Source organism: Thamnophis elegans, chromosome 1, assembly GCF_009769535.1.
Source record: "Thamnophis elegans isolate rThaEle1 chromosome 1, rThaEle1.pri, whole genome shotgun sequence".
NCBI classification, from domain to species: domain Eukaryota; kingdom Metazoa; phylum Chordata; class Lepidosauria; order Squamata; family Colubridae; genus Thamnophis; species Thamnophis elegans.
In genome coordinates, this window is record NC_045541.1 from 167,179,944 (window position 1) to 167,205,752 (window position 25,809).

The 25,809-nt window shown below is 43.5% G+C and overlaps 1 protein-coding gene across 1 annotated transcript in view; it reads right to left on the bottom strand.

Annotated features, from left to right (window-relative positions):
- Positions 1–1,027: 1,027 nt before the first annotated feature.
- ELL (elongation factor for RNA polymerase II) overlaps positions 1,028–25,809 on the bottom strand; it is a 61,392-nt gene continuing 36,610 nt past the window's right edge. The window contains exons 5-12 of the mRNA XM_032238746.1: positions 23,734–23,987; positions 21,496–21,620; positions 16,133–16,229; positions 14,276–14,744; positions 8,704–8,770; positions 4,048–4,219; positions 3,798–3,842; positions 1,028–2,129 (exon numbers count right to left, since the gene is read on the bottom strand). Coding sequence (XP_032094637.1) covers positions 2,013–2,129; positions 3,798–3,842; positions 4,048–4,219; positions 8,704–8,770; positions 14,276–14,744; positions 16,133–16,229; positions 21,496–21,620; positions 23,734–23,987 — 1,346 coding nt within the window. The 3' untranslated portion in view covers positions 1,028–2,012. The remainder of the gene's footprint in view (positions 2,130–3,797; positions 3,843–4,047; positions 4,220–8,703; positions 8,771–14,275; positions 14,745–16,132; positions 16,230–21,495; positions 21,621–23,733; positions 23,988–25,809) is intronic.

The following is a 25,809-nucleotide window of genomic DNA, read 5'->3' on the forward strand; positions in this document are numbered from 1 at the left end:
CACAAGACTGAAGTCTCAGTCCTGTATAGGATACGAACACTGCAGCTCCACTCCCGCCATGGCCAATGCCTCATAAACTGATCACCATTGTTTCACAGGAAATGGCACCTCATGACAACACACAAATTGCCAGCTGAACACACACCCCCTCCTCCTGTGTAAGTCACAACTGCAAAAATTAAGAGCGGGATGTGAAGTCTTAAAGCTCTTATAACAGGAGTATTTGACTTCGGTTTCAGGCCAGGTCCCACTGGCGTTTGGGAAAGTCCTCGGAAGCTAAAATGCTTGTATTTCAATCTAACCCCAAAAGTGCAGCGGAAGAAAATGGAAGCGAATGCCTGAGTAATATGCCTAGACCTGGGTTCATCCAGTCCCATCTGCTCCGTTACTGTCATGTTTAGCATCTCTGCTTTGAAAATAATCTCCTCTCCACGGCCTCTGCTCAAGAGTGGACAGCACAAGAAATATATTTCTGTTTACAAACAAGCAGAAGATAAGAGAGCTCCCAATCTTATCCTAAGGCAGCCTTATCTTAAGTGTTTGGCAAATAACCCTCCCGTCTCTGCCAGACCATACCGCAAAAATTGTCAAGAGCGAAAAACTGCAAAACAAAAGCTGCTTTTTAAAATTCTGGGTGATTTAACTGGAGCGAAAAGATCAGGAGGAAGAGTGGCAACCTCAGGCTGGACACCATTTCTATCTTGGGGGGTGGGGTGGGGTGGGGAGGCAAGGAAAACATTTTGAATTCAAAACACTTTTGCTCCATCTATTCTGGGGAACGGCCCTGTCACAAGGTCAAAACATCTGTCTCAAACTTGAATTGAGAGATGCTTCGAATTCAAAACTCTTACCAGGAGGGTCTGGACAGCCCATTTCACAAAAACTGTTCAAAGCCAAAAATTTTCTTCATACCTTCCCCACTTTTAATTCCAGCAGATGTAGAAGAGGAAAATCACACCGACAAAAATTAGAAAGTGGGGGGTGGGGGAGAAAAAGGGGGCAGATGCAGAATTGTGCTTTTTAATCCTCTGCCTGAATTCTTGGGGGTTTTTTGGGAGCGGGAGGGAGGGGGAAAGGAATCAAACGGAGAAAAAAAAAAACAAATTGGATATATTCTTCAGAAACAAAGCATCCTCTCTAGTAGGACCTTTGATTTTGTGCTGTTCCCTTTGGAGAAGTTCAGTTAAAAAAAATGGGAGCTCAGACCCACAAGGGGAGGGTTAAAGGTCCCACCAAATAAGACCACAGAAAGGTCTGAGGTTCATTCCCAGTGAAACAAGACTTTTCATCTTGATCACAGAAACAGGGGATCCTCATTCTTAAGATCCCCCTCTTTTAAAATGAATGCCCAGATACAGATTCTGTCTGGGCAGTTGGAAATTCATAAAACTAAGCTGCTGCATGGAGAAGGCAGGAAAGTTGAACAAACTTCTCTGACAATGGCCAGCCATGCTAGGGACATTAAAGCAGCATCTGGCTCCTGATCGGCTCACTAAACCCTGGCCAGGAAGGAAAGCGGGGAGATTGCGGAAATACAAACAAGAAAGCAGTGAGTTATGCAAGAATTTAATGGACAGTGGACAGACAGGTTTGTATATGGAGTTGTTCCCTCCCACCCCAGGAATATGAGTTTCTCCCCCTCCAGCTGGTAGAATTTGCAACAGAGCTCAGACAATCTTTGTTTCCGACTCTAAAACTGAACCTGCAGTGGAAGGTGGGGAGAATAAGAACAGTCAATTTTTAGGGAGGAAGGTTCATTTGCTGGCATCTAAGAATAAGCAAACTTTCCTTTCTTTAACTGGGTTTTTTTTTAATATCTGGGAAGAGACAGAGTTTAAAATGCTGAGATTAAGCCACATTGGTTCCTGGGTGTGTACAGTACAGTGATGGACTTCTGACGGGGATTAAATCCTGGAGTCACTGAGCCCAGGAAGCTGAGAGTGACTTTTCCCTCGCTGTGGGACTTGTTCACAGGTTGACGTCCATCTGGGTGTCTCACTCAGCCCCCAGGCTCAATGCCAAGACTGAATCTGCTGTTGGTCGTATTCAGCTATGAGTTTTTTGATATGGGCCAGTTTGTTGTGGAGATATTCACAGCGGTTTTTTTCCTGGCTGTAATTTGGATTAGTCTGCAAGGGAGAAAAAAAGAAAGAGAACAAGGTTGACTATAGAAGGGAATTTGGTCTAGTGGTTAAGGCACCAGGTTAGAAACCAGGAGGCTGCGAGTTCTAGTCCTGTCTTAGGTGTGAAAGCCCGTTGGGTGACTTTGGGCCACTTTCTCAGCTCATCCTACTCCATTGGCTTATTGGAGGAGGAAACAATACTATGTATGTGCATCACCTTGAGTTACACTCAACTTATGACGGTAATGGAGTCTGCCCACCCTGATCATTAAGTCATGATGATCGTGAATCGATCACACGTACAACCCCACTTTATGATCCTTTTTTTATGGCGGCCACTAAGCAAACCCCCAGTCCTTAAGCAAACAAGAAGTGCCGTTATTGAACGAAACCCTCATAAAATGGAATCACGGGACTGTGGAACTGCTGCAAACGGTCGTAAATGTGACCCTGTTGCTAAGCGCCCAGTCACGTGACCACGACCCCCTCTCGACCTTTAAAACTTTCAATGGGGTCATAAGCAGCCCCAAGATAAGTCTGTCATAAATTCAAAGGATTGACCAGTGGTAGGTAAATCAAGAGATCTGTATGTATCAAAATAATAAAGTCCTCAACATAACACCACAAAAAAGGCAGGATTAAAAAAAAAATAGAGGTAGTAGTGCCTTCAGTTAGGATAAAAATACCAGGCAAATAACTTCCTGTCCAACTTCAGTTAAGAGTTCTAGATAACAAAACAGAAGGAAGGAAAGTGAGCAGATGCTGACATCTGATAGCAAAAAAAAAACAAAGGACTGCCTCTGGCTTGTTTCTATCGTCTGACCGACTTCAATTTTGCAACAGGCAATGCTTACTGTGAGTTAAATTATCATATTTAATAAACTAGTAGTTTATTGGACAGCTGCAATATACATTTGGTAGACTGTCAAATTCAAATAAAAGGCAGAAGAATTTGGGGTTCCGGTTCATTCATTCTACCCCACCTATAGTTTTTAAAAAATGGCTTTTAAAAAAGGGATTTCAAAATTTAAAATTAGCCATTATGGGAGATAGCTATTGCCAGACTCCTTTTCCTTAGTAAAGGTAAAGGTTCTGCTCGCACATATGTGCTAGCCATTCCCGACTCTGGGAGGCGGTGCTCATCTCCGTTTCAAAGCCAAAGAGGCAGCGCTCTCCAAAGACATCTCCATGGTCATGTGGCTGGTATAACTCAATGCTGAAGGCGCACAGAACGTTGTTACCTTCCCACCAAAGGTAGTTCCTCTTTTTCTACTGCTAGGTTGGCAGAAGCTAGGAGAAGTAACGGGAGCTCACTTCCTTATGCGGCACTAGGGATTCGCACCGCCAGCCTTTCTGATTGACAAGCCCAGCATCTTAGCGACTGCATCCCCTTTTTCTTAGAGCCTGTCTAACTGAAGCCTTTTTTAACCTGGTGCTCTCCCCCAGATGTGCTGGAGAACAAGATCCAGGAATCAAATGGCCCTGGCACCAGAGGGGCCTGCAATTGTGCAAGGAATCAAGTACAGGAAGGCCAGTTTAATCCCTGTTTTCTTCAGCCAAGCTGCTTCTTAATCAAGCCATTTTTTTCTCAAGTGAGAAAAATTAGGGTTTTTCATCTCTGTTCCTCTCTATCTCAAAAGCATTTGATTATGAACAAGAAACTCAGTGACTTACCTTTTTAATTTTTCGGTATTCTTGCAAGATCTGATCATGGATAGTCTGCAAAAGAATGACACATGCCACACATTAAAATTATTTTTAAAACCTTTCCTGCAGATTTCCTTCTGCAAAGGCAATCTGTGGGTTGAAGAGGCTGCTTTAGCTTACAGCCAAGATACTTTAGTTTCCTCTCTATCTTCTTCAACTGCCCAGAGAGGCCAGCTGCTGAAGTTGCAGGCCCAAGCCAGCCCCCTGAGCTCCCCACCTTGTATTCTTCCGAGCCCTGAGAAAGCTGCTTTAGTTCTGAATCCAGCTCCATGAACCGTCGAGTTATCCGCTCAATACGAGCATGCAGGTCACGATACTCGCCGTACTCCGCGTTGAAATCATTCTTGTAGCTCTGACGTTGCTCCGAGGAAGAGATGGCACCGTATTTTCTGGAGCAGCAATAAGAGTGAAAAATGAAAGAATCCCAAAGGAAACAATTACAGGTTAGTCCCTCAAGTTACGACGATAATGGAGGATGCCCATAAGGGTTGTAAGTAAATCATGATTGTCGTAAATGGGATCAGTCATGGGACAACCGGATCTTGGGATTTTTTGTGGTGGTTAAATGAACGTGGTGATTGTACAACAAACCAGTTTGCTATGGGCACAGTTTTGTCAAAAACCTGAACTGAGTTCCATAAAATACAGTCATGTGACTGCAGGATGGGGCAAATGACCTAGAAATGGCTGGAACTGGGTTATATCTTCCCTTTTTCAGGTAGGTTGTAACTTTAAACTGTCACTAAATGAATGGTTATGTACAGTGATGGGATTCAGCCAGTTCGGAAGAACTGGTTGTTAAATTGCTGACTGGCCACACTCCTTCCTTCCCCGCCCCTTCCATAAGTCCCCATGCGTCCCATTTTGGCTCCCAGGTAAGTGCAGGGAGGCCTACTGGGCCCAAAACAGGGCACGAGGGAGTGTGGCGCAGCCCCCTCACGGCCCATTTTTGCTCCCAGGTGGTGCAGGAGGCCGAGTGCTGCCTGTCACACCCCCTGACCACGTCCACACTCATCCAGCCGGTCATTAGAGCAGAGAACTGGTTGTTAAATTATTTGAATCACACCACTGGTTATATCTCAAGGACTACCAGTAGGTAGCATTTGCATTTCACTTTCTTTTATAAGCCTAAGCCTTCCACACCCAGGGTAATGGATGACCATTATTGATAGTGCCCTTCCTCAGCCTGCTACTTTCCTAGAGGTCTCCAACCTTGGCAACTTTTAAAACTTGTGGACTTAAAACTCCCAGAATTTAAAGCAAAGCTGGCTGGGGAATTCTGGGAGTTGGAAGTCTACAAGCCTTAAAGGTTGCCAAGATTGGAGATCTCTGTCCCGGAGTATTTGGTCTATGGAACAATGCAGCCCATCCAGAGCTTCATGGTGAGGATGGCTGGTATGATATTAGGCCCAAAAGAACAATGAAAATAATTTCTCAAAGGATAAGGAATGACTAATGACTGGAAGAACTTGACAGTAACTATTAAGCTATTGTTAGCCAAACAGATGGTGCAGCTGCATTCAGGTGTGTAATATTTGAGGATTAACCAACAAGAAGATTGTTGAAGACAAACAAAAAGAAGTATAGCAATTCTCCACCTAATGCCATCTGCACATAATATTTGCTGCTATGCTGGTGGCCATTAAAAGAACAGTTTAAATAAATATAATGAAAATGTACAGCAAGGTGGGTTGATCAATGGCAACTGTTGACTAGGGCCAAAGAGAGCCAGTTTGGGTTAATGGTTAAGGCACCAGGGCTCGAAAGCAAGAGACTGTGAGTTCAAGTCCCACCTTAGGCATGAAAGCCACCTGAGTGACTTTGGGCCAGTCGCCCTCTCTTAGCCCAACCCACCTAACAGAGTTGTTGCTGTGGGGAAAATAGAGGGGCATGTGCTGGATATATTTGCCCCTTTGAGTTATTTGTCAAAATACTAAAGGTGGGAAATAAGCAAACAAATAAATAAAAAGTAAACTAGCCACAAGCAATTAACAATAAAACATCCATCTATCTATTGCTGGTACATTGGGGCTAGCTCCTTTATGAAGGAAAATCCTAAACCAAATTTTGTTGGCTATAGAAGAAGTCCTCAACTTACGACTGAAATTAAACCAGATTGTCCCCTGCTAAGCAAGAAGGTTGTTAAGTGAGTTGTGCCCAATTTTATAACTTTTTTTTTGCCACGGCTGTTAAGGAAATCACTGTTGTTAAGTCAACCTGCAGCTGTTTAAGTGCATCTGGCTTCCTTCACTTGTGGAAAGCTGTCTGTGAAGGTTGCAAATGACTTGGGACGCTGCAAGTTGTACATACAATACATGCTAGTTGCCAAGCACCTGAATTTTGATCATGTGACCACAAGGGACTCTGAAACGGTTGTGTGCAATGACTGAGCACAAGTCACTTTTTTCAGTGCCACTGCAACTTCCAATGTTGCAGTTCGGCGGAGACTCTGGCTGCCACCTGGTATTCGGCGGCGTCGGAGTCTCTTGACCGGATTGCGCCACTACGGCCCCTCCGGGTCAGTGGATCCCGGAGGCCTCCTTGGTTTACCGAGGAGCTCCGGGAGAAGAAACGCCGGAGGAGATGCCTAGAGCACCTGTGGAGGTCCGATAAGTCCGAGTCGAACCGAGCACTTTTAACTACCTGCACCAAGGACTATGTCCGAGCACTAAGAACTGCAAAAAGATCATACATCTCTGCCTTGGTTGCGTCCGCCGAGTCACGCCCAGCCGCCCTGTTTAGGATAACCCGCTCCCTCCTCAATAGGAGGGATGCGGGAGACCCCTTGCAGGGTAGAGCTGAGGACTATGCTCAATTCTTGGCGGACAAAGTAGCTTGGTTTCGATCGGACTTGGACTCCACCGCAGTAGATCCAGCCGAGACACAGGAGGACCACTTGCCACACCATCTCTGGGTTGAGTTCCAGGATGTTGCCTCTGGGGATGTGGACAAGGCCATTCGAGCTGTAAGTGCCTCCACTTGTATTCTGGACCCGTGTCCCTCCTGGCTGGTTGCCAACAGCAGGGAGGTGACACATGGCTGGATCCAGGCGGTTGTGACCGCCTCCCTTCGGGAGGGGCACTTCCCCGCCGTACTTAAAACGGCGGTGGTGAGACCCCTCCTGAAGAAACCATCCTTAGATCCAGCCATTCTAAACAACTTTCGTCCTGTCTCCAACCTCCCCTTTATTGGGAAGGTTGTTGAGAAGGTGGTGGCCTTCCAGCTTCAACGGGCCTTGGAGGAAGCTAGTTATCTTGACCCCTTCCAGTCTGGCTTCAGACCTGGTTACAGCACAGAAACCGCTTTGGTCGCATTGACCGATGATCTCTGGAGGGCCAGAGATGGAGGCTATGCGTCCATCCTGGTTCTCCTTGACCTCTCAGCGGCTTTCAATACCATCGACCATGGTATCCTTCTGCGACGTCTGCGGGAGGTGGGAGTGGGAGGCACTGTTTTACAGTGGTTCTCCTCCTACCTCTCGGACAGGTCGCAGTCGGTGTTGGTCGGGGGGCAGAGATCGTCCCTGAGGCCCCTAACATGTGGGGTGCCGCAGGGTTCGGTCTTATCCCCCCTACTATTTAACATATACATGAAACCGCTGGGCGAGATCATTCGGAGGCACGGGATAAAATACCACCAATATGCGGACGATACGCAACTGTATCTGTCCGCCCCGTGCCAACTCAATGAAGCGGTGGACGTGATGAACCAGGGTCTGGAGGCCGTTAGGAACTGGATGAGTGCTAACAAACTGGTACTCAACCCGGACAAGACCGAGTGGCTGTTGTGCTTCCCTCCCAATAATTTGGCTAATACACCAACGCTTAGGCTGGGGGGTCAAATTTTATACCCCTCAGATAGGGTCCGCAACTTAGGAGTCCTCCTGGACCCACAGCTGACTTTTGACCACCAGCTGTCAGCTGTGACCAGGGGGGCATTTGCCCAGGTTCGCCTGGTCCGCCAGTTGCGGCCCTACCTAGACCGGGAGGCTCTCACAACAGTCACTCGAGCCCTTGTGATCTCTAGGCTGGAATACTGCAACGGGCTCTACATGGGGTTGCCCTTGAAGTGCATCCGGCGGCTACAGCTAGTCCAGAATGCAGCCGCGCGAGTGATAGTGGGCGCACCGCGGTTCGCCCACGTTACACCTGTCCTCCGCGAGCTGCACTGGCTACCTGTTGGTCTCCGGGTGCGCTTCAGGGTACTGATGACCATCTTTAAAGCACTCCATGGTAGTGGATCTGGGTACTTGAGAGACCGCCTTCTGCCGATTACCTCCCTAAATCGACCAATTAGATCGCACAGACTGGGCCTCCTCCGAATTCCATCTGCCAGTCAATGCCGACTGGCAACCACACGGAGGAGAGCCTTTTCTGTTGCAGCTCCGACCCTGTGGAACGACCTCCCCGTTGAGATCCGTACCCTCACCACTATCCAGACCTTCCGCGCAGCCCTCAAGATCTGGCTCTCCCAGCAGGCCTGGGGATAGGTTCCCAATTTACCCGCCCGAGTGTTTGATTGCTGAATGAAAGTTGTGTTTTTACTATTTTTTCTTTGTTCACATACTGTTCTGTTTTTGACACTGCACCCCCCTCCCTTGTGGTTGTAAGCCGCCCTGAGTCCCCTCAGGGAAAAGGGCGGCATATAAATCCCAATAAAACTCAAAACTCAAAACTCAATGGTTGCTAAACGAACTATTTTAAGTCAAAGACTTCCTTCCCCCTGCTTCAATAATCATTGGAAGAGATATTTCTGAATTTGTTCAAGCGCGGCAGCTCATGGCTTATGATGAAAGCAGCCCTATCTTTTTTTTCCCCAGGTCTCTCTCTGCATGCTGAAAAATTGCTGCTTACGAGGCTCCTTCCACACTTACAGCAAGTAGTCTGGCCTGCCTGAAGTAGAAGATGGAACACTGGAGCTGTTGCATGTCCTGTTTAAACCTGGAAAAAAGAGGAAGGAAGGAAGAGAGTCACGGGGCTGTTGACATTTTCAGACCAAGGCTTTAAAAATCACCCTCAAAAGTTTTAAAACGGCTTCCCAAGGCTTAATGACAGGGTGTGTACAAATTTGACAGAAATTCATGAATACTGGGATTCTAACCCTAACCCTAAAATAGTACCCCTTGAAAAAAAAATACTGCTAATAATTGCAAATAAATGTGGATACAAATCTTTGTGGATCAACAAGAAGTATCTGTTCAATCAAGGGTGAGAATTTGAAAAAACAGAGCTCAGGATGGCTAGCAAGTGGGCTGCCATACTGGATAGGGCTACTTTTGAATGCTATTCGGTGATTATTCAGGGATGTTGTGAAAATAATTTAGATACTCACAAATCATTAAAAAAGGGGGAAGTTTAGTATAAGTATAGCCTTGAATGGGGGTGTCTAACTTTGGCAACTTTTAAGACCTGTGGACTTCAATTCCCAGAATTTCCCAGCCAGCTAAGCTGGCTGAAGGATTCTAGGAGTTGAAGTCCACAAGTCTTAAAGTTGCAAAGGTTGGACACTCCTGACTTACGGAATCCTGAGTGAGCATTCACTCTAAATTCCATTTTTAGTTCAGACATGGAACCAATAATAATAACAATAATAATATTATTTAACAATATATAATGATTTATTATTATTATTATTATTATTATTAACAACAACAACAACAATATAGCAGTAGGGAATGAGAACTACGGAATGGTTAATATCAAGCGAGGAATTTTCCAGGGTGGTTCACTTTCATCTCTTCTCTTCATCATCGCGATGATTCCACTATCACCTAATCTTAAAAAAAAATGAAATTAGGCTACCAAACAGCCAAAGAAGCTGAAAAAATTTCTCATTTTATTATATATGGATGATTTGAAACTCTATGGAAAGTCAGAAATAGAAATCCAATCACTGAGAAACACAGTCCGAATATTCAGCACCGATATTTCAATGCAGTTTGGCATGGAAAAATGTGCCACTGTATACATAAAAAGGGGCAAAACCACTACATGTTAGGGAATTGAAATGCCCAATGGCCAACTAATTAAATGCAATGAAAATGAAGCCTACAAATATTTAGGCATTGTGCAGTTGGATAACATCAAACATGGAGAAGTAAAAACTATTGTCAGGGGAGAGTACACCAACAGAGTTAGGAAAATTTTGAAATCTAAATTGAATGGTGGAAATACAATCAAGGCCATAAATACCTGGGCAATACCAGTTATAAGATACACAGCTGGTATAGTTAACTGGACACAAGCTGATTTGGACATTTTGGACCGAAAAACCAGGAAACTAATGACAATGCACTACAGTTTACATCTACGTGGTGATACTGATAGATTATATCTGCCCCGAAAATCAGGTGGCAGAAGACTATTACAAGTGAAGCAAACAGTTGAAGAAGAAAAACATGCACTGGCTGATTATTTAAAAGAAAGACAAGAACATCTATTAATCGAAGTAAAGAACAAAAATCTACTGAAGGCCCAACAGACGAAACAAGAATACAGAAAAGATGTGATAAAATCAAGAATGGAGAGTTGGCAGAACAAAGCACTGCATGGCCAATTTCTGGAAAAAATAAAAGATAAAGTGGACAGTGAACAAACTTGGCTATGGTTAACAACAGGTACATTAAAGAAAGAAACAGAGTCACTAATCCTGGCTGCGCAAGAACAAGCTATCCGCACAAATGCCATTAAGGGCAAAATAGAAAAATCCTCTGATGATGCCAAAGGCAGACTTTGCAAAGCTGCTGATGAAACTGTTGATCACATACTCAGCTGCTATAAAAAAATCGCGCAGACTGATTATAAATTGCGGCACAATTCAGTAGCACAAATGATCCATTGGAATTTGTGCAAAAATTATAATATTAAAACAGCAACAAACTGGTGGGAACATCAGCCTGAAAAAGTCACCGAAAAACAGATGGTCAAGATCTTGTGGGATTCTCGCATACAAACAGAAAAAATACTGGCGCATAATACACCAGACATCACACTGGTTGAGAAAAATAAGGTTACAATCATAGACATCACAATACCAGGTGATAGCAGGGTCGCCGAGAAGGAACATGAAAAAATTGCAAAATACCAGGACTTAAAAATTGAAATTCGACTATGGCACAAACCAGCAGTGGTAATTCCAGTGGTAATTGGCACACTGGGTGCTATTCCAAAAGCACTGGAATTACATTTAAAACAGTTAAAAATTGACAAAATCAGCATCAGTCAAATGCAAAAAGCCGCACTGCTTGGATCTGCACGCATATTATGAAAATACGTTACGACGTCCTAGGCCCCTGGGTGGGGCCCGACTAGTAACCAATGCTAAATCCAGCGAAACAACTGGCCGCTGTGATACAATTGTATAACAACAACAACAACAACAATACAATTAAGGGTCAAGAAGGCTGATCACAACTCCAGGCAGTAGTTTACAATAGTTTAAGATAACAAGGGATTAACATTTATTCCATTTGTTCCTGGAGCACAAGATATCCTAGTTTTTATCACATCTGCTAGAATAACTCAACAGTAACGGCTATCCCTGGAGGAATCAGAAGCTGTTATAAAGCCCCGTATTCAAATAGATATGCCATTCCAGCATAAAGCAACTTCATAATATTAAAATTAAACATAACAACTAGTAGTTAAGACTATTTATAATGCTGTCTGTCTTTTGTGGATCCAAAGTGAGAGGTTGGTCCATAAAAACATGGTCACTTTTAGGAATAAAATTGAAGATTTAACACTGAAAGGTAATCTGGTTATAGACTGTAAGGTAAAGGTAAAGATTCCCCTTGCACATCTGTGCTAGTTGTTCCCAGCTGTAGGGGGCGGTGCTCATTTCCGTTTCAAAGCCGAAGAGTCAGCGCTGTCCGAAGACATCTCTGTGGTCATGTGGCCGGCATGACTATACACCAAAGGGGCAAGGAATGCTGTTATCTTCTCACCCAAAGTGATTCCTATTTTTCTACTTGCATTTTTTACGTGCTTTTGAACTGCTAGGTTGGCAAACACTGGGATATGTAAGGGAGCTCACTCTGTTACGTGGCACTAGGGATTCGAACCACTGAACTGTCAACCTTTCTGATCAACAAGCTCAGTGTCTTAGCTACTGGGCCACCACATCCCATTAGAGACTGTATAAAAGGCCAAGATTACTCCATGCTACAACAATGGATATCCATATCTTGGATATTTTTTAAAATAAAAAAAAAGAACAAGTTTTTTATTCCATCTGAGATCTATTGTGAAATTGTTATAGGAGACTTTTCCACAGGATTTTCAACAACTCTCTGCTTACTCACCTAACGAGCGTGTTCAGATTAGGTAAGAAATGAAACCACCCTGGGGAACTTTTATAGGGTCCCTTAACGAACTTGATCAAATTGAAGAAGCTACTTGCATAAGCAGTTAAATGTTTCAAATGGAAAAAAAAGAAAAGAAGTCTAATTACTGTGATTCAACTTCCAGACAATTCTATCTAGAGCAGGGGTCACCAACCTTGGCCAATTTAAGACTTGTGGGCTTCAACTCCCAGAGTTCCTCAGCCAGCAAAGGTGGCTGAGGAACCCTGAGAGTTAAAGTCCACAAGTCTTAAAATGGCCAAGGTTGGTGACCCCTAATATGGAGGACTGAGAATCTTCCTCAACATCAGGATTCAAACCTTTTCCCCTTCCTTATATTTTTTTTTGCAGCACTCACAGTTCGAAAACGATATCCACTCAACTTGAGTGTTTGTCCATTTTGGAACTTTTGAGATTGCTTCACAGTAAAAAGGAACAAAGCTACTCCAGTTGCTTAGCAGGATGTAAAAGAGAACCTGGATTGAAGCTTCTCATTTCTCAGGCTATCAAAGGATGGTTCTGGAGGGTCAAAATGCTTACGCTGAGAAAGCAGAGCCATCCTCAGCCTGTTGTGTGCTGGACTTTTAAGCTAAACACCAACAAAGGGAAACAGTTCATATGGCAGCAGAACTAACATAACCAATCACAAATCCCTATTCTGTATGTAGCCTACAAACCACTTTCCGATTGGCCAGTCAACTGATTTATCTCCCTTTGTCTCTCATCTCTACAGGTTTGCAGGGGCTTTTCAATGTCTAGAGAAGCATATTTCTCACTAGCTGTTCCTTTTATTTGGGGTACCATGGACTGAATTTGGAGTGCTTTATACTCAAACCAAGATCGCTGCCACTCAGCAATTATTTTTTTATGAGCCAATACTCCCTATCTTTCCCCTCTGTATATTTGCTTAGGGTCAAACTGTAGATACCTTGGTATTGTGTATCTATATTGTTTGGACATTCTGCCTTAAGCTAAACATGTCTTTTCCTGGGATTGCACAGCTGCTGTATGACGACAGCAGACGAAGATGTAGCTGTTTTCAAGAGCTATAGACAGATGCCACCAAAGCTCTCTCCCGTGTATCCTTCTATCAGTATGTTCCAGTCATGGGTTTTGTCCCACCAAGTTTCTGTAATTCCAACTATATCATATCTACCTTCATGTATAAATAGTTCAGTTCACCCTGTTCGTTCCCTAAACTTTGTGCATTTATATATACCGTATATACTCAAGTATAAGCCGAGTTTTTCAGCCCATTTTTTGGGCTGAAAAAAAGCCGCCTCGGCTTATACTCGAGTCAGTGAAAAATTTGCCCGAAATGGAGGAGAAAAAGGGGCGGGGCCATGCCGCTGGGTGACGCTCGTGAATGGCCCGGCGCCCCTGTGAGTTTCCCCTCCCTCTGTGTCAGTTTGCCGCGCAGCGCGCACCGCACCATCCCCCCTCCTCACGTTCTAATGTAATGCAGGGCTGTCTTACGATTCCCCTTCCTCCCCCTCCTGCCGCTCTGCAACGATGTCCCACCTCCTCCTTGTTATGGCAAGCAGCCACATAGCGATGTCCCACCTCCTCTGGTACAGTGATCCAATGATAGGAATCACTGTGCCGTGTGTCATAGGAGGCGGGACATCGCTCCCACGGCTGCACGGGACATCATTACCGGTAGCTGCTGCATTTCCCACCCTAGGCTTATACTCGAGTCAATAACTTTTCCAGTTTTTTGTGGTAAAATTAGGTGCCTCGGCTTATATTCGGGTCGGCCTATACTCGAGTATATACGGTAGGCACTTGAGGTTTTGATGTCTGACTCTGGCTAGCTTCCTATGTCTCCTATTTGGTATTTAGGTTTGTCTTCCTTGCTATCCCTCACCTCATTATTTGACTTGTTTTCTAGGTTTTTTTTGCTTGGAATTAGCTCCTGGAGATTGGTCACCCTCCGCCCTCAATTTTAGTTTAAAGGCCTCCTGATAAGTGGAGCCAGTCGTTTTCCAAAAACATTCTTCCCAGTCTTTGTGAGGTACAGCCCATGTGTTACAAAGTCCCTTGTTGCCTTTGAATCTGACACACCACCAAATCTGTCCGTTCCCTTCCTGGGTCCCATCCTCACCTGCACTGTCTTGCGAGGGGCTCATTTTGGAGCCACCCTTCTTTAGTTCACAGTTTGGCTTCTCGTGGACCTGTTGCTGCTCCTCCTTCCTTTCTCGCTCCTTATGTTTCTTCTTCCTGGATTTTGAGTGTGGCGCACAATTGTGTTTGCTCATCTGGGCAGGGTCTGCGGCCGACCGGCTTGCTGTCCGCCTCTCGGCCGGCTCCGACATCTCAAAGTCTTTGCCGTTGTGGTTCAGATCGTTGCTGACATCGGCAAGCGGGTCATGAGGCCTGGGTAGCTCCAGAGTGGGCAAAAGAGAGCTGGAGCTAACTGAATTAGCCGCCACCATTGTGGGCAAAGCAGTCTCCTTTCCGTTGGCAGAGTTGAGTTTGCCGTTGAAAGTGGGCTGAGTCCTTTGGGCACAGTGAGAGATCCTTGGCTTTTTGTTGGCGAGGGGGTCAATAAAGTCCAGGGGCTGGGATCGCTTCTAAGGAAATAGAAACAAGATTAGCAATCAAAACACTGTTTCAAAAGTATACCAGTTAAGAACTGGACTTATCTGAGAATAATAATTATCTATTGCCACTAGGGGGCAATGCAAGGCCACTTTTGTGTTCATTTTGCCTTTTACTGATTTTTCCTAACCAAAAACCAAAACCAGTTAAGTGCCAATAATATTGCTATTCTGGTGTTATAGTGCTTTCCCTATGTTCATAAACTTCTCTTGCCCAAACGTGCCTTTCTACAGATGTCTTTCCTTTGGCACTTGGGCAAGTTTGTAACATATGGACTAGTCAGCATATACTTTTGTGTGTACATGTGTTTAAAGCAGGGTTTTTCAAAACTTGGGAACTTTTAAGGTCTGTGAAGGTCTGTGGACTTTGACTTCCAGAATCCTGGCTGGCTAAGGAATTCTGGGAGTTAAAGGCCATTCGTCTTAAATTTGGCGTGTTTGAAAAAGCGCTGGGTATAAATTTAAAACAGGGAGGTTGAAACGGAAACAAAAACTAGAACTGAAGAAGATTCTTGGAAGAACAGCAAAACATTTTCAAGGGGGAAAAAAAACCCCAGAAAGTCCAGTTGCCTTTTGGAAAGCACCTTTGGGGCAACCATGACCTGGCTGAGTGAGAATCTCCATGGACAATCAGGGATGTTGAAAGCGTCACTTTCCTAGATGAAAGTGCTCAACCCTTTAGCGAAATCCTACTAGCCTGACCACAACAACTTTCAGTGTCAGTCATGGAAACTTTTCTGAGCAGGGCTGCTCAAGATCTCTCCAGAACCTTCCTAAAGACTGAGCCTGAGATGGTTGCTTTTTTTAGGGGGTGGGTGGGGGAAGGTCATCCTCCACCACCAATCCCTCCTGCAAAGAAGAAGCAAGAAATCTCATGGAACATAAGAGGCAAAGCCTTTAATTCAACTCTTGACGTTAAAAAGGGTGGAGTAGCTTGGTGGTTGAGGAAGGGGGCAGCTTTACTTCCAACCTAGGAGGGAGGGGCCAATAAGTAGCTCCCTTGCAGCCTCCAGCTGGAGAGGAGCTGGAACTCACCTGTGGGCAGCCAGGAATCACCAGCAGAAGCAGAGTTACGAAGGCTTGCTTACAAACCACCTTTTGACAGTATGGGAGCTAAGAGGAAGGCATATATGGGGTAACAGTTGCAGCACACCAAGACCAGCCAGCATGCACAACTGAGAGAAATTTTTACTAGAATAAGGGTGTGTGTGTGTGTGTGTGTATGTGTTTTAAGACAACAGCAAGACCTCCCACTGCATTTGTCTATGCACTAAGCCCTGGAATCGTCTGATCAATTTGAAAATGTTCATCCGCCTTGTATCCTGGATTTAATATGTAAGCCGTGAGAGTTTCCCACCTACCTGGGGAGGGGAGGAGGAAATGTGTGCGGTGTCCCTTGGAGGACTGGGAGCAGAATTCTCAGGGACGCAGCTGGGATTCTGTGGCTGGAAGAGTTTCCTGGGAAAAGAACAGACCAACGTTGCCTCTCAAGCAAAGCATCAATGAACAAAGCCAATGAGCCAAGAGCGAAGTTAAAACATTCTGGATCAAAGTGCCAAACATTTTTTAAACCTCAATTTAATGGTGGAAGTCATTTGTTACAGATTCTATCATCTATCTATCATCTATCTATCATCTATCTATCTATCTATCTATCTATCTATCTATCTATCTATCTATCTATCTATCATCTATCTATCATCACCTATCTACCATCATTATCTATCTATCTATCTATCTATCTATCTATCTATCTATCTATCTATCTATCTATCTATCTATCTATCTACATCATCTATCTATCTATCTATCTATCTATCTATCTATCTATCTATCTATCTATCTATCTATCTACATCATCTATCTATCTATTTATCTATCTACATCATCTATCTATCTATCTATCTATCTATCTATCTATCTATCTATCTATCTATCTACATCATCTATCTATCTATCTATCTATCTATCTATCTATCTATCTATCTATCTATCTATCTATCATCTATCTATCTATCTATCTATCTATCATCACCTATCTACCATCATCATTATCTATCTATCTATCTATCTATCTATCTATCTATCTATCATCACCTATCTACCATCATCATTATCTATCTATCTATCTATCTATCTATCTATCTATCTATCTATCATCACCTATCTACCATCATTATCTATCTATCTATCTATCTATCTATCTATCTATCTATCTATCTATCTATCTATCTATCTATCTATCTATCTACATCATCTATCTATCTATCTATCTACATCATCTATCTATCTATCTATCTATCTATCTATCTATCTATCTAGCTATCTATCTATCTATCTATCTAGCTATCATCTAGCTATCATCATCTAGCTATCATCTGTCTATCTATTATCATCATCTATCAATCTATCTATCATCATCATCTATCTATCTATCATCTATCATCTATCTATCTATCATCATCATCAATCTATCATCTATCATCTATCTATCATCTATCATCATATCATCTATCTATCATCATCTATCTATCATCAATCAATCAATCAATCAATCAATCATTCTATCTATCTATCTATCTATCTATCTATCTATCTATCTATCTATTATCCATCCATCCATCCATCCATCCATCCATCCATCCATCCATCCATCCATCCATCCACCTATCATCCACCTATCATCCATCTATCATCCATCCATCCATCCATCCATCCATCTAATCTATCTATCTGACCAAAACTCTTGTGTTTATCTGCTTGTTCCCTCAGGTTAGTCCAAACAATACATTATACCATAGCAATTTTTGACTCAAGCAACCGAAAATCTGATAACTTAAAGGGAGAGGGTAAAAATCCATGACCTTTACTCCTGTGGGATTGATATTTCCACGATGCTCCAAGTTTTACTCACAAAGTTGTGGGCATTGCATCCCCACAATCGCAGGATTGTGATTTCTGATGCTCCTTGCCAGCTTCCCACAAAATCAATGGGGAAGCTGGCAGGAAGTTGCTTCCATTCCCACTGCTTTTTTGCCTTTCTGTGGTCCATTGGTTTATCAGTTTAAGTAAGAAAATAGTGACTTATTATTGAATGAGTTCATTTGCCATTACAATTATTTTTCTATTTATGATATTATTACTTTGTTATTATTATTACTTCGTTGTTTTGCATGTACACTGAGAATGTATGCACTGGAGACAAATTCCTTGTGCGCCTTATCACTCTTGACCAGTATAGTATAGTGTAGTGTCATGTAGTCTAGCGTAGCATGCATTGTATTGTATTGTATTCCTATTCCATTCTATAAACTCTTCTTAGCTATCATGGGCGCATCCAGCACTGAGATTAAAAAAAAATATGGTCAGCCTAACTAATGTTTATTCTGATCATATCAGACTGTACTACCTTTCTCTCAAAGGATGACTCATTCAAGGATTGACTAGTGCAGTATTTTTCAACCTTTTTTGTGCAAAGGCACACTTTTTTCATGAAAAAAAATCACGAGGCACACCACCATTAGAAAATGTTAAATTTTTTTAACTCTGTGCCTATATTGACTATATATAAAGTAATTTCCCACGGCACACCTTACACTATGTCACGGCACACTAGTGTGCCGCGGCACAGTGGTTGAAAAACACTGGACTAGTGAACATTCAATTTTAGGCTGCCATATTTGTTTACCCCAATGCTGGATGGTTTTTCCTGACCAGAAAGTCAGCCAAGACCATCATTCTGAAGTATAGAAAGGCTTTTTCAGCAACTGCAAAAAAGAGACAAAGGTAAGTGTGCACCTGGCCAGATTCTGAGAATTCCCCACTTCCAGTGCTGTACAGGGATGTGTGCCGGTGTGCGTTGCATGCACATGTGTGCATAGGAAACTCACTAAAATGCTGCTCTTCCTCACTGCTAATTTAGAAAGAGATGGCTCAATTTCCCCCATGTGTCTGTTTCGATTGCTGTATTTTTCACTTGATTTTTCCCCCATTTTCTTTTTCTTTTTTCTTTTCTAAGGCAAACAAGAACTCTCTTTCCTTTTTCCTGTCCTGTTTGAACAGTTTCCACAGTTTGTAAACCCAGCTGGCTCGGAGGAGAGACGCTGTTGGTTTAACAAGAATCTGAACGTCCAGGAGTTTTCTTTGGCAAACGAGGGGGACTGATGGGCACTGAAACCCAACTACTGCATTATAATTAAATGGAAAATTACAAATTATACACAGACTGTATAGAATCAGGCTATGGGGGTGGAACAGTTGCATCAACTCAAGTCCTCCAGGGGAAAAGGAGGTGGTGACTTTTATGCCCCTTCCTTCTTGTATTTATTTTTTTGGCCTGTGGATAAGCAGTAACCTAAAAATAGAACCTGGAACGGATGGAGCTGCCTGGGCAAACAAAAACGAACCAAAAGAAGCCCAGAAAGTATATTCCAGTTATTACAATTTAATTCTGTGTTTTGTCCCAAGACAAGCAAAGGGACAAGTTTTGCAAACTGGTTTAACTTCTCTTATTCTGTTTTTGATCTATTTTGCTTGCCCCTAAGAGGAATGGGGCTGTATTTCACCCATTCTCCAAAACTGAAAATCATAATTTATCACGTCCAAGGATCCTGCAGATTTCATGCCGATTTTAGCCCTAGGTTTCTAAGCTTATTTTTCCCAGAGATATGGAGTAGTCTTTCTCAACCAGCTGCTGAGCTTGAGAAATACTGATCCAGAGCACAATGAAGATGACTTGAGGAATAAGGAATGCTGTGGAACAATTCCTAGAATTCTTAAACCAGCACAATCTGTTAAGGAGGAAATACAGTTTAACAACAGGTTCTTGGGCTTAATCTCCATCAATCTCCATTCTGGGCTATTACAGATTCAAACTGAGGTTTTAAAGTGGTATTTCTACACCTTGGCAAAGTTGAGGATTTGTGAATTTCAATTCCCAGCATGCTGGCTAGGGAACTCCACCAGTTGAAGTCCACACATCTTCAAGCTGCCAAGATCAAGAAATACTGTTCTAAAGCCTTACAGGTAGTCCTTGATTTACAATTGTAATTCAGCCTGGAATTACGATAGTAAGTTATGCTTTTTAAGTGGATTACCACGCCCTATTTTGCAGTGGGAATTAAGCAAACAGTGGTCATTAAGCAAATCCATTATCCAATGGGCATTTTTTTTTGCCAGAAGTCAGAGAAAAAGGGAAAAAAACCATCAAAAATTGTGGTAAGGCAAGCACTACCGTGTTTCCCCGAAAATAAAACAGGATCTTATTTTTTTTGACATCTGAAATAAGGGCTTGGCCTTATTTTCAGGGAGATCTTATTATTTTTAGGGTGCAGGAGGTGGCGAGTGTGGTGACCTCATGGCTGCTGCTATGTTGCAATATTTTCAGGAAGGGTTTATTTTTGGGAGAGGGCTTATTTTAGCACATGCACTCAAAAGCCCAATTGGCCTTATTATCCGGGTGGGTCTTATTTTCAGGGAAACAGGGTATATATGTTGTAATCCACAGCAGAGCAATCAGCAGCTTCCAGGAAGGGCCAAATGTACTCTAGGATGGGAAATCTGTGCATTTCTAGACATTGTAAAATATAGCAAGCCAGCATGGGCAACGAAGAGTGATATCTGGAGTTACCATCCCACAACTCCATCAAAAACAACGGCAAGAGTAAAGACACAGCAAACTTGGCTTTTGTGACTTCCACTCTTTTAAAATGATTGCTCCCCTCAAGAATATGCTTCCATAGCTGCCCCGATCCAAGAACAGAGATGAGCCTCCCTAAGGTGTTAACTTTGTGAAAGGGAAAAATATTTGTCACTTTTGTCACTCTGATAGGGAATAAGAAAACTCCTGACAATCTCCAACAGGAGATCTCAATCTTCCTTCTGTCTGTATTTGCCAGAGAATATTCTCCAAAAGCAGATCCCGAGAAACAAAACAAAACCAAACCCCAAATGAGGAAACTTATTAATGACTGGGGTGGGAGAAGGAAGTCGCCTGTGAGTGACGACTGTATTATACTTCTTGATTCTGCTCAGCCAGTAAAATCAAGCATGGTGGGTACATTCTGGATCCTATTGATCAAAGAGTGTCATCTTACGGGACCCAGGAAGTGTCCATTCTGTTGCAATGCCTGCCTTCCAGAGGGATGTTAGCTCCCACCCTTAGGAAGTCCAGGAAATCTACTAAAATCTGGTTGCTCTCCTAGGCCAGGGGTGTCAAACTGTATTTCTTCAATATTTCTTCGAGGGCTGGATCAGCACTGAAGTTGCCCCGTGCCCCATTTTTGGCCTGGACGGCCTCTTGCAGCACTCTGCTGGTCAAAATGGGACACGGAGGGGGGGGGGGCGGGGATGATGCAGTTTTCGCCACCAGAGGCACCGCAGGCCACTCTTTTGCTATTTCCAGGCCAGCCCTGCAGGCCAGATCCAGCCCGTGGGCCTTGAGTTTGTCACTCTTGTCCTAGGCCTTGGAACAAAGTGATTGTGCAGCCTCCATTTCTCTGGTTTGGTTTATGGATGGGGTGTTTTGCTCCTTTGACTGGCCGTGATCCCTTTTTATATATATTGCTTTTTCTTTTGATCTGTAAGCCATTCCTTGAGTCCTTGGCGCAAACAGATAAACCAATAGACAAATAAACCTTCCACAAATTCTAACACCTAACACTGAGGTACAGTTAAACCTGTCAACTGATTGGTGCTGATTCTGAAGAGACCCTGGGACTCCTACCGGAAAAGGATTCTATTCAGCAGCTGCTGGTCTCCTTCTGAGTAGCCGGGCCAGTCCTTCTGCACTTCTTTGTAAAGGTAATCTTTCAGGGTGCACGTGCTGTCTTTGGCATTTACATTCGCAACCTGTGGGATGGACGGGGGGAGGGGGGGATGGGAGAGAAGGAGTTTAAACGTGCTGGATGGGATCCAGAGAGACCAAGTATAATTGCAACCCTCTAAAAGCATCAGACAAGCACTTAATTGCACCAGGGCGGCATGAAAACCACACGTCGGTGGGGCTCTTTTTTGCATTTTGCCAAGCCATCCGTTAAGAGCAGGATTCAGCATATATATTTTTTTAAAAAGCTTTGCTTATGAGCCTGAAAATGTTCTAGCTCTCATGAATGAGGAACAAAAGCATCACAGTCAATGCTGCGTTTCTTGTCTGCCTGGCAAAAGAAACACGATTTTAAGAACTTTTAACAACAAGATTCCCATTTTGAGGAAAATCCCTCGGTAATTTATTCTGCTCTTAAATGATCTTCTACTAAGGCAGGTATCCCGAACCTTGGCAACTTTAAGACTTGTGGACTTCAATTCCCAGAATTCCTCAGTCAGCTGGCAGAGGAATTCTGGGAGTTGAAGTCCACAAGTCTTAAAATTCCTAAATTTGGACAACCCTATACTAAGGGGATAGAGTGAATATCAACCCTGATAAGAACAAAGAAGCTATAAATATACTCGTACTGTCTCACTTCTCCCGATTACAGGTAGTCCTCAAGTTATGACTGTAATGGAACTTGCCCATTATGGTCGTAAAATGAGTGACTGATCCAATTTAACTACCTTTTTTAGGGTGGTCATAAAAGGAATGTCAAAGTTAAGCAAACACCATGGTTGTTAAGTGATCCCATGGTTTGCTATAGTACAGTTTTGCATAAAATAGGAAGTGCCAGCAAAACTATTGTAAAACATGGTCATGTGACCACAGGGCACAGCATACGGCCATGAGTGTGGCTATGCTGCCAAGTGCCCAAAGTGCGATTGGGTCACTACTTTGGGTCTGAATTGTAAGTCCCCCTTTTCTAGCCTATCATAATTTTGAACTGTCATTAAGTTACTGGTCATAAGTTAAGAAAGTTACCTCATTTCTTATGTTTTCTAAAACATCACTCATATAAAGGTAAAGGTTCCCTCGCACATATGTGCTAGTTATTACCAACTCTAGGGGACGGTGCTCATCTCCATTTCAAAGCCGAAGAGCCAGTGCTGACCAAAGATATCTCCGTGGTCATGTGGCCGGCATGACTAAACGCTGAAGACGCATGGAGCATTGTTACCTTCCCAACAAAGATGGTTCCTATTTTTCTACTTGCATTTTTAAAAAATATGCTTTCGAACTGCTAGGTTGGCAGAAGCTGGGACAAGTAACGTGAGCTTACTCCGTTACACGGCACTAGGAATTCGAACTGCCGACTTTTCTGATCAACAAGCTCAGCATCTTAGCCACTGAGCCACCGCGTCCCTATTTAACTTATCTAGTACAATATTAAGTATCTAACAACAACCAACAATGAAGAAGCATAGGGCGGTGTCCTTTCGCTACAGGGATCGCTTCATTTAGATCAGGGGTGTCCAACCTTGGCGACTTTAAGACTTGTGGACTTCAACTCTCAGATGGAATTCTGGGAATTGAAGTCCACAGGTCTTAAAGTTACTGACGTTGGACACCCCTGATTTAGATCATTTAGTGAACCACCTCTGGTTGTCAATGAAGATTACTGTCCTGTTCCGAGCTCTCAGCCCCAGAAAACAGTAAGTCACACAGGTCTTGTCGTGAAATATTTTAATGCAGGCTAGAATCTCGGCACAAAGTGAACTAGGGTTTAAGTTGGCGCTGCACGCTGCTGCCACCCAGCTGATTTTAAAGTGTTGGAACACCCCGCCCCCCTCCAGCGGCTTCCGGATGCCGGGAAATGTCAGTCGTGGCCTCTCCACATCTCCATCTGCATGCCTGCTTCCAGCTCCACCTGTCCTGCTGATTGTCATGATTCACAGTCCATGAACTTTCACACACCCTCTTAAGTCCAGTCCTTGTGTCAGCAAACCCTCCCGACTGGAGTCCCCGCTCTGCCATGTACGGCAAGCCCAAGATGGCACACCAGACTTTTGCCGTTTCGGGGCTTGATAATTATATCATTTCTTCAACATCTGACATTAAGTGCATGTAAGGTGTTTTATGACAACATCAATTTACCTGCTGCAAGAGGCTGTCCAAGGAATCCTTATCCTGCAGAGAAAGGCCATCTTTTTGCAACCTAAGGAGGAGCTCTGGTTTCTTATAAGGCTTGAGAGCCAGCAAGTGCATCACCCTATCTTTGAAAGGCCTCTGGGAGACGGCACTGTTGCCCTTCTTGATGGCGCTGGCGAGGTTGACAGGTGTTGGGCGTATCCGTGAGGGAACAGTGTCGGAAACCCCTGGTGCAGGCTTACGCATTTTAACGGTCTTTCCTATGGATTGGGGAAGTTGGGGGAAAGAAGAGAAAACACAGAAGCATGGACCTTTTGTTTTTATTCTTTTCAGGCAAAGTGAGCCTGGAATTAATATTCATATACTCAGCATACTCAACAAAGCACAGTTATTAGCATCTAAGTTACTTCTGCAGTTCTTAAGTCTGAGATTCTTTCTTTGAATAATAAATTCGGGGTCAATCCGAATGGTGATGAAGCAAAAAAACCCAAACAAACAGATTTATAACTATTGCCATGTTAGCTCCAAAGACAGGACTTAAGTAAGTTACAGCCAAACCTGTAAAGGCTTTGTGAGTCATAACCACTTGTTTTATCTCTTGAAAAGGATCAGGAACCAATGAAGCTGTTGTAACATGAGAGTCACATCCTCTAAGTGGCCTAGTTTCAAGTCAGCAGAAGTTTCTGAACCATGTCAAAGGTAGTTCTTCTTAAAAGCATATATATTTTGCTTTTGCGGCTAATGCAAATGTCACTATGGCTATAAATCCCTTTCAAAACTTTTTATACGTCATGCCAGTGGTGGGTTCCGGATCCTGTTGAACCAGTACAGTTGCAACGGGGCTCGGCGCCCCCCACATGAATGCGCGCAGCACGCACGCACACAGGCGCAACACATGCATGTGTCATTACCTCTTCTGATGCCTCCACGATGCTCCAGCTGCTCGGCAGAGTGTTGTGCAAGCATCATGCGCTCCGTGCGCGTAAGCGCCGAAGAGCTCAAATACAGGTAAGGAGCTTGAGAGGGCGGGTGGGCCCTCCAGACCACGGTTCCAGAATGGTACCGGGTGCTCCGGGCAGGCACCGGTATGCCCGCACTGGGGCGTACCACCTGCAACCCACTACTGGGTGATGCCCTCTTAGGCCTTCCCTCTATTACTAAGTACTTCCACAGAGTTCAGCTATCTGTCACAAATGCTGTAATTCTGATTGCTACACACAGCAGGGAGGTCAATTCAGCAACCAGCGTTGTTCCATTCATCTCTTATGATTAATACAATACAGGACTGCTGGTCCCATTCAGACACTGGCATATATGCAGCCTCTCCATTTGTCATAATCTATTGACACTTATTCTTTTTCTGACTGCAGTAAACAGTGTAGTCTGTTCTTCTACTTCATGCGGGTAAGTCCTCACTTCACAAAGCCTGCTTTAAGATTTTTTTCCTCCATTAGGCAAATCTGCTGTGATGCAGGAGGCTAACTCTAGCCTTCCCTTATCTGCTAGATTACAGTTCTCCCAAGGCAACTGCAAAGACTTCAGATCCCAAAGGATCACAGAATCCTGGAGTTGGAAGGGGCCCCTTTTAATTGGAAACAGGAATCTAAATTGTAACTTCTTAGATAGGTAGTTGTCCAATCTCCAAATAGCCAATTAAGGGGAGCCTCCCATCTCTGAACTTCTCTCCTATTTCTTTTTCTAATCTCTTTCTCTCTCTCATATCTCTCTCTTTCTCATCTCTCTCTTTCTCTCTCTCACAGCCCCTCTCTCTTCAAGTCAGTGATATAAGACCTGTGACTGTAGTTGTCTTGCCAAGATTTTGGAAGTGGTTTGCCATTGCCTCTTTCCTAGGACTGAAAGTATTATGATTGACCTAAGGTTACCCTGGGGTAATTGTAACATGAAGATGAAGTTTGTCTTTGATTTGGCAGTTTCAGCACAGATCCTAGATCGTGAAGCTTTATAAAAGGCATTTGTTTTAGAAAAAACAAGAACATATTTCCAGATACATCTTGGGTAAAAAAAAAAGCCCTACTGAGGCCAGCTTCAATTAACACAGTAAAAAAAAAGTCAGGAGAAACA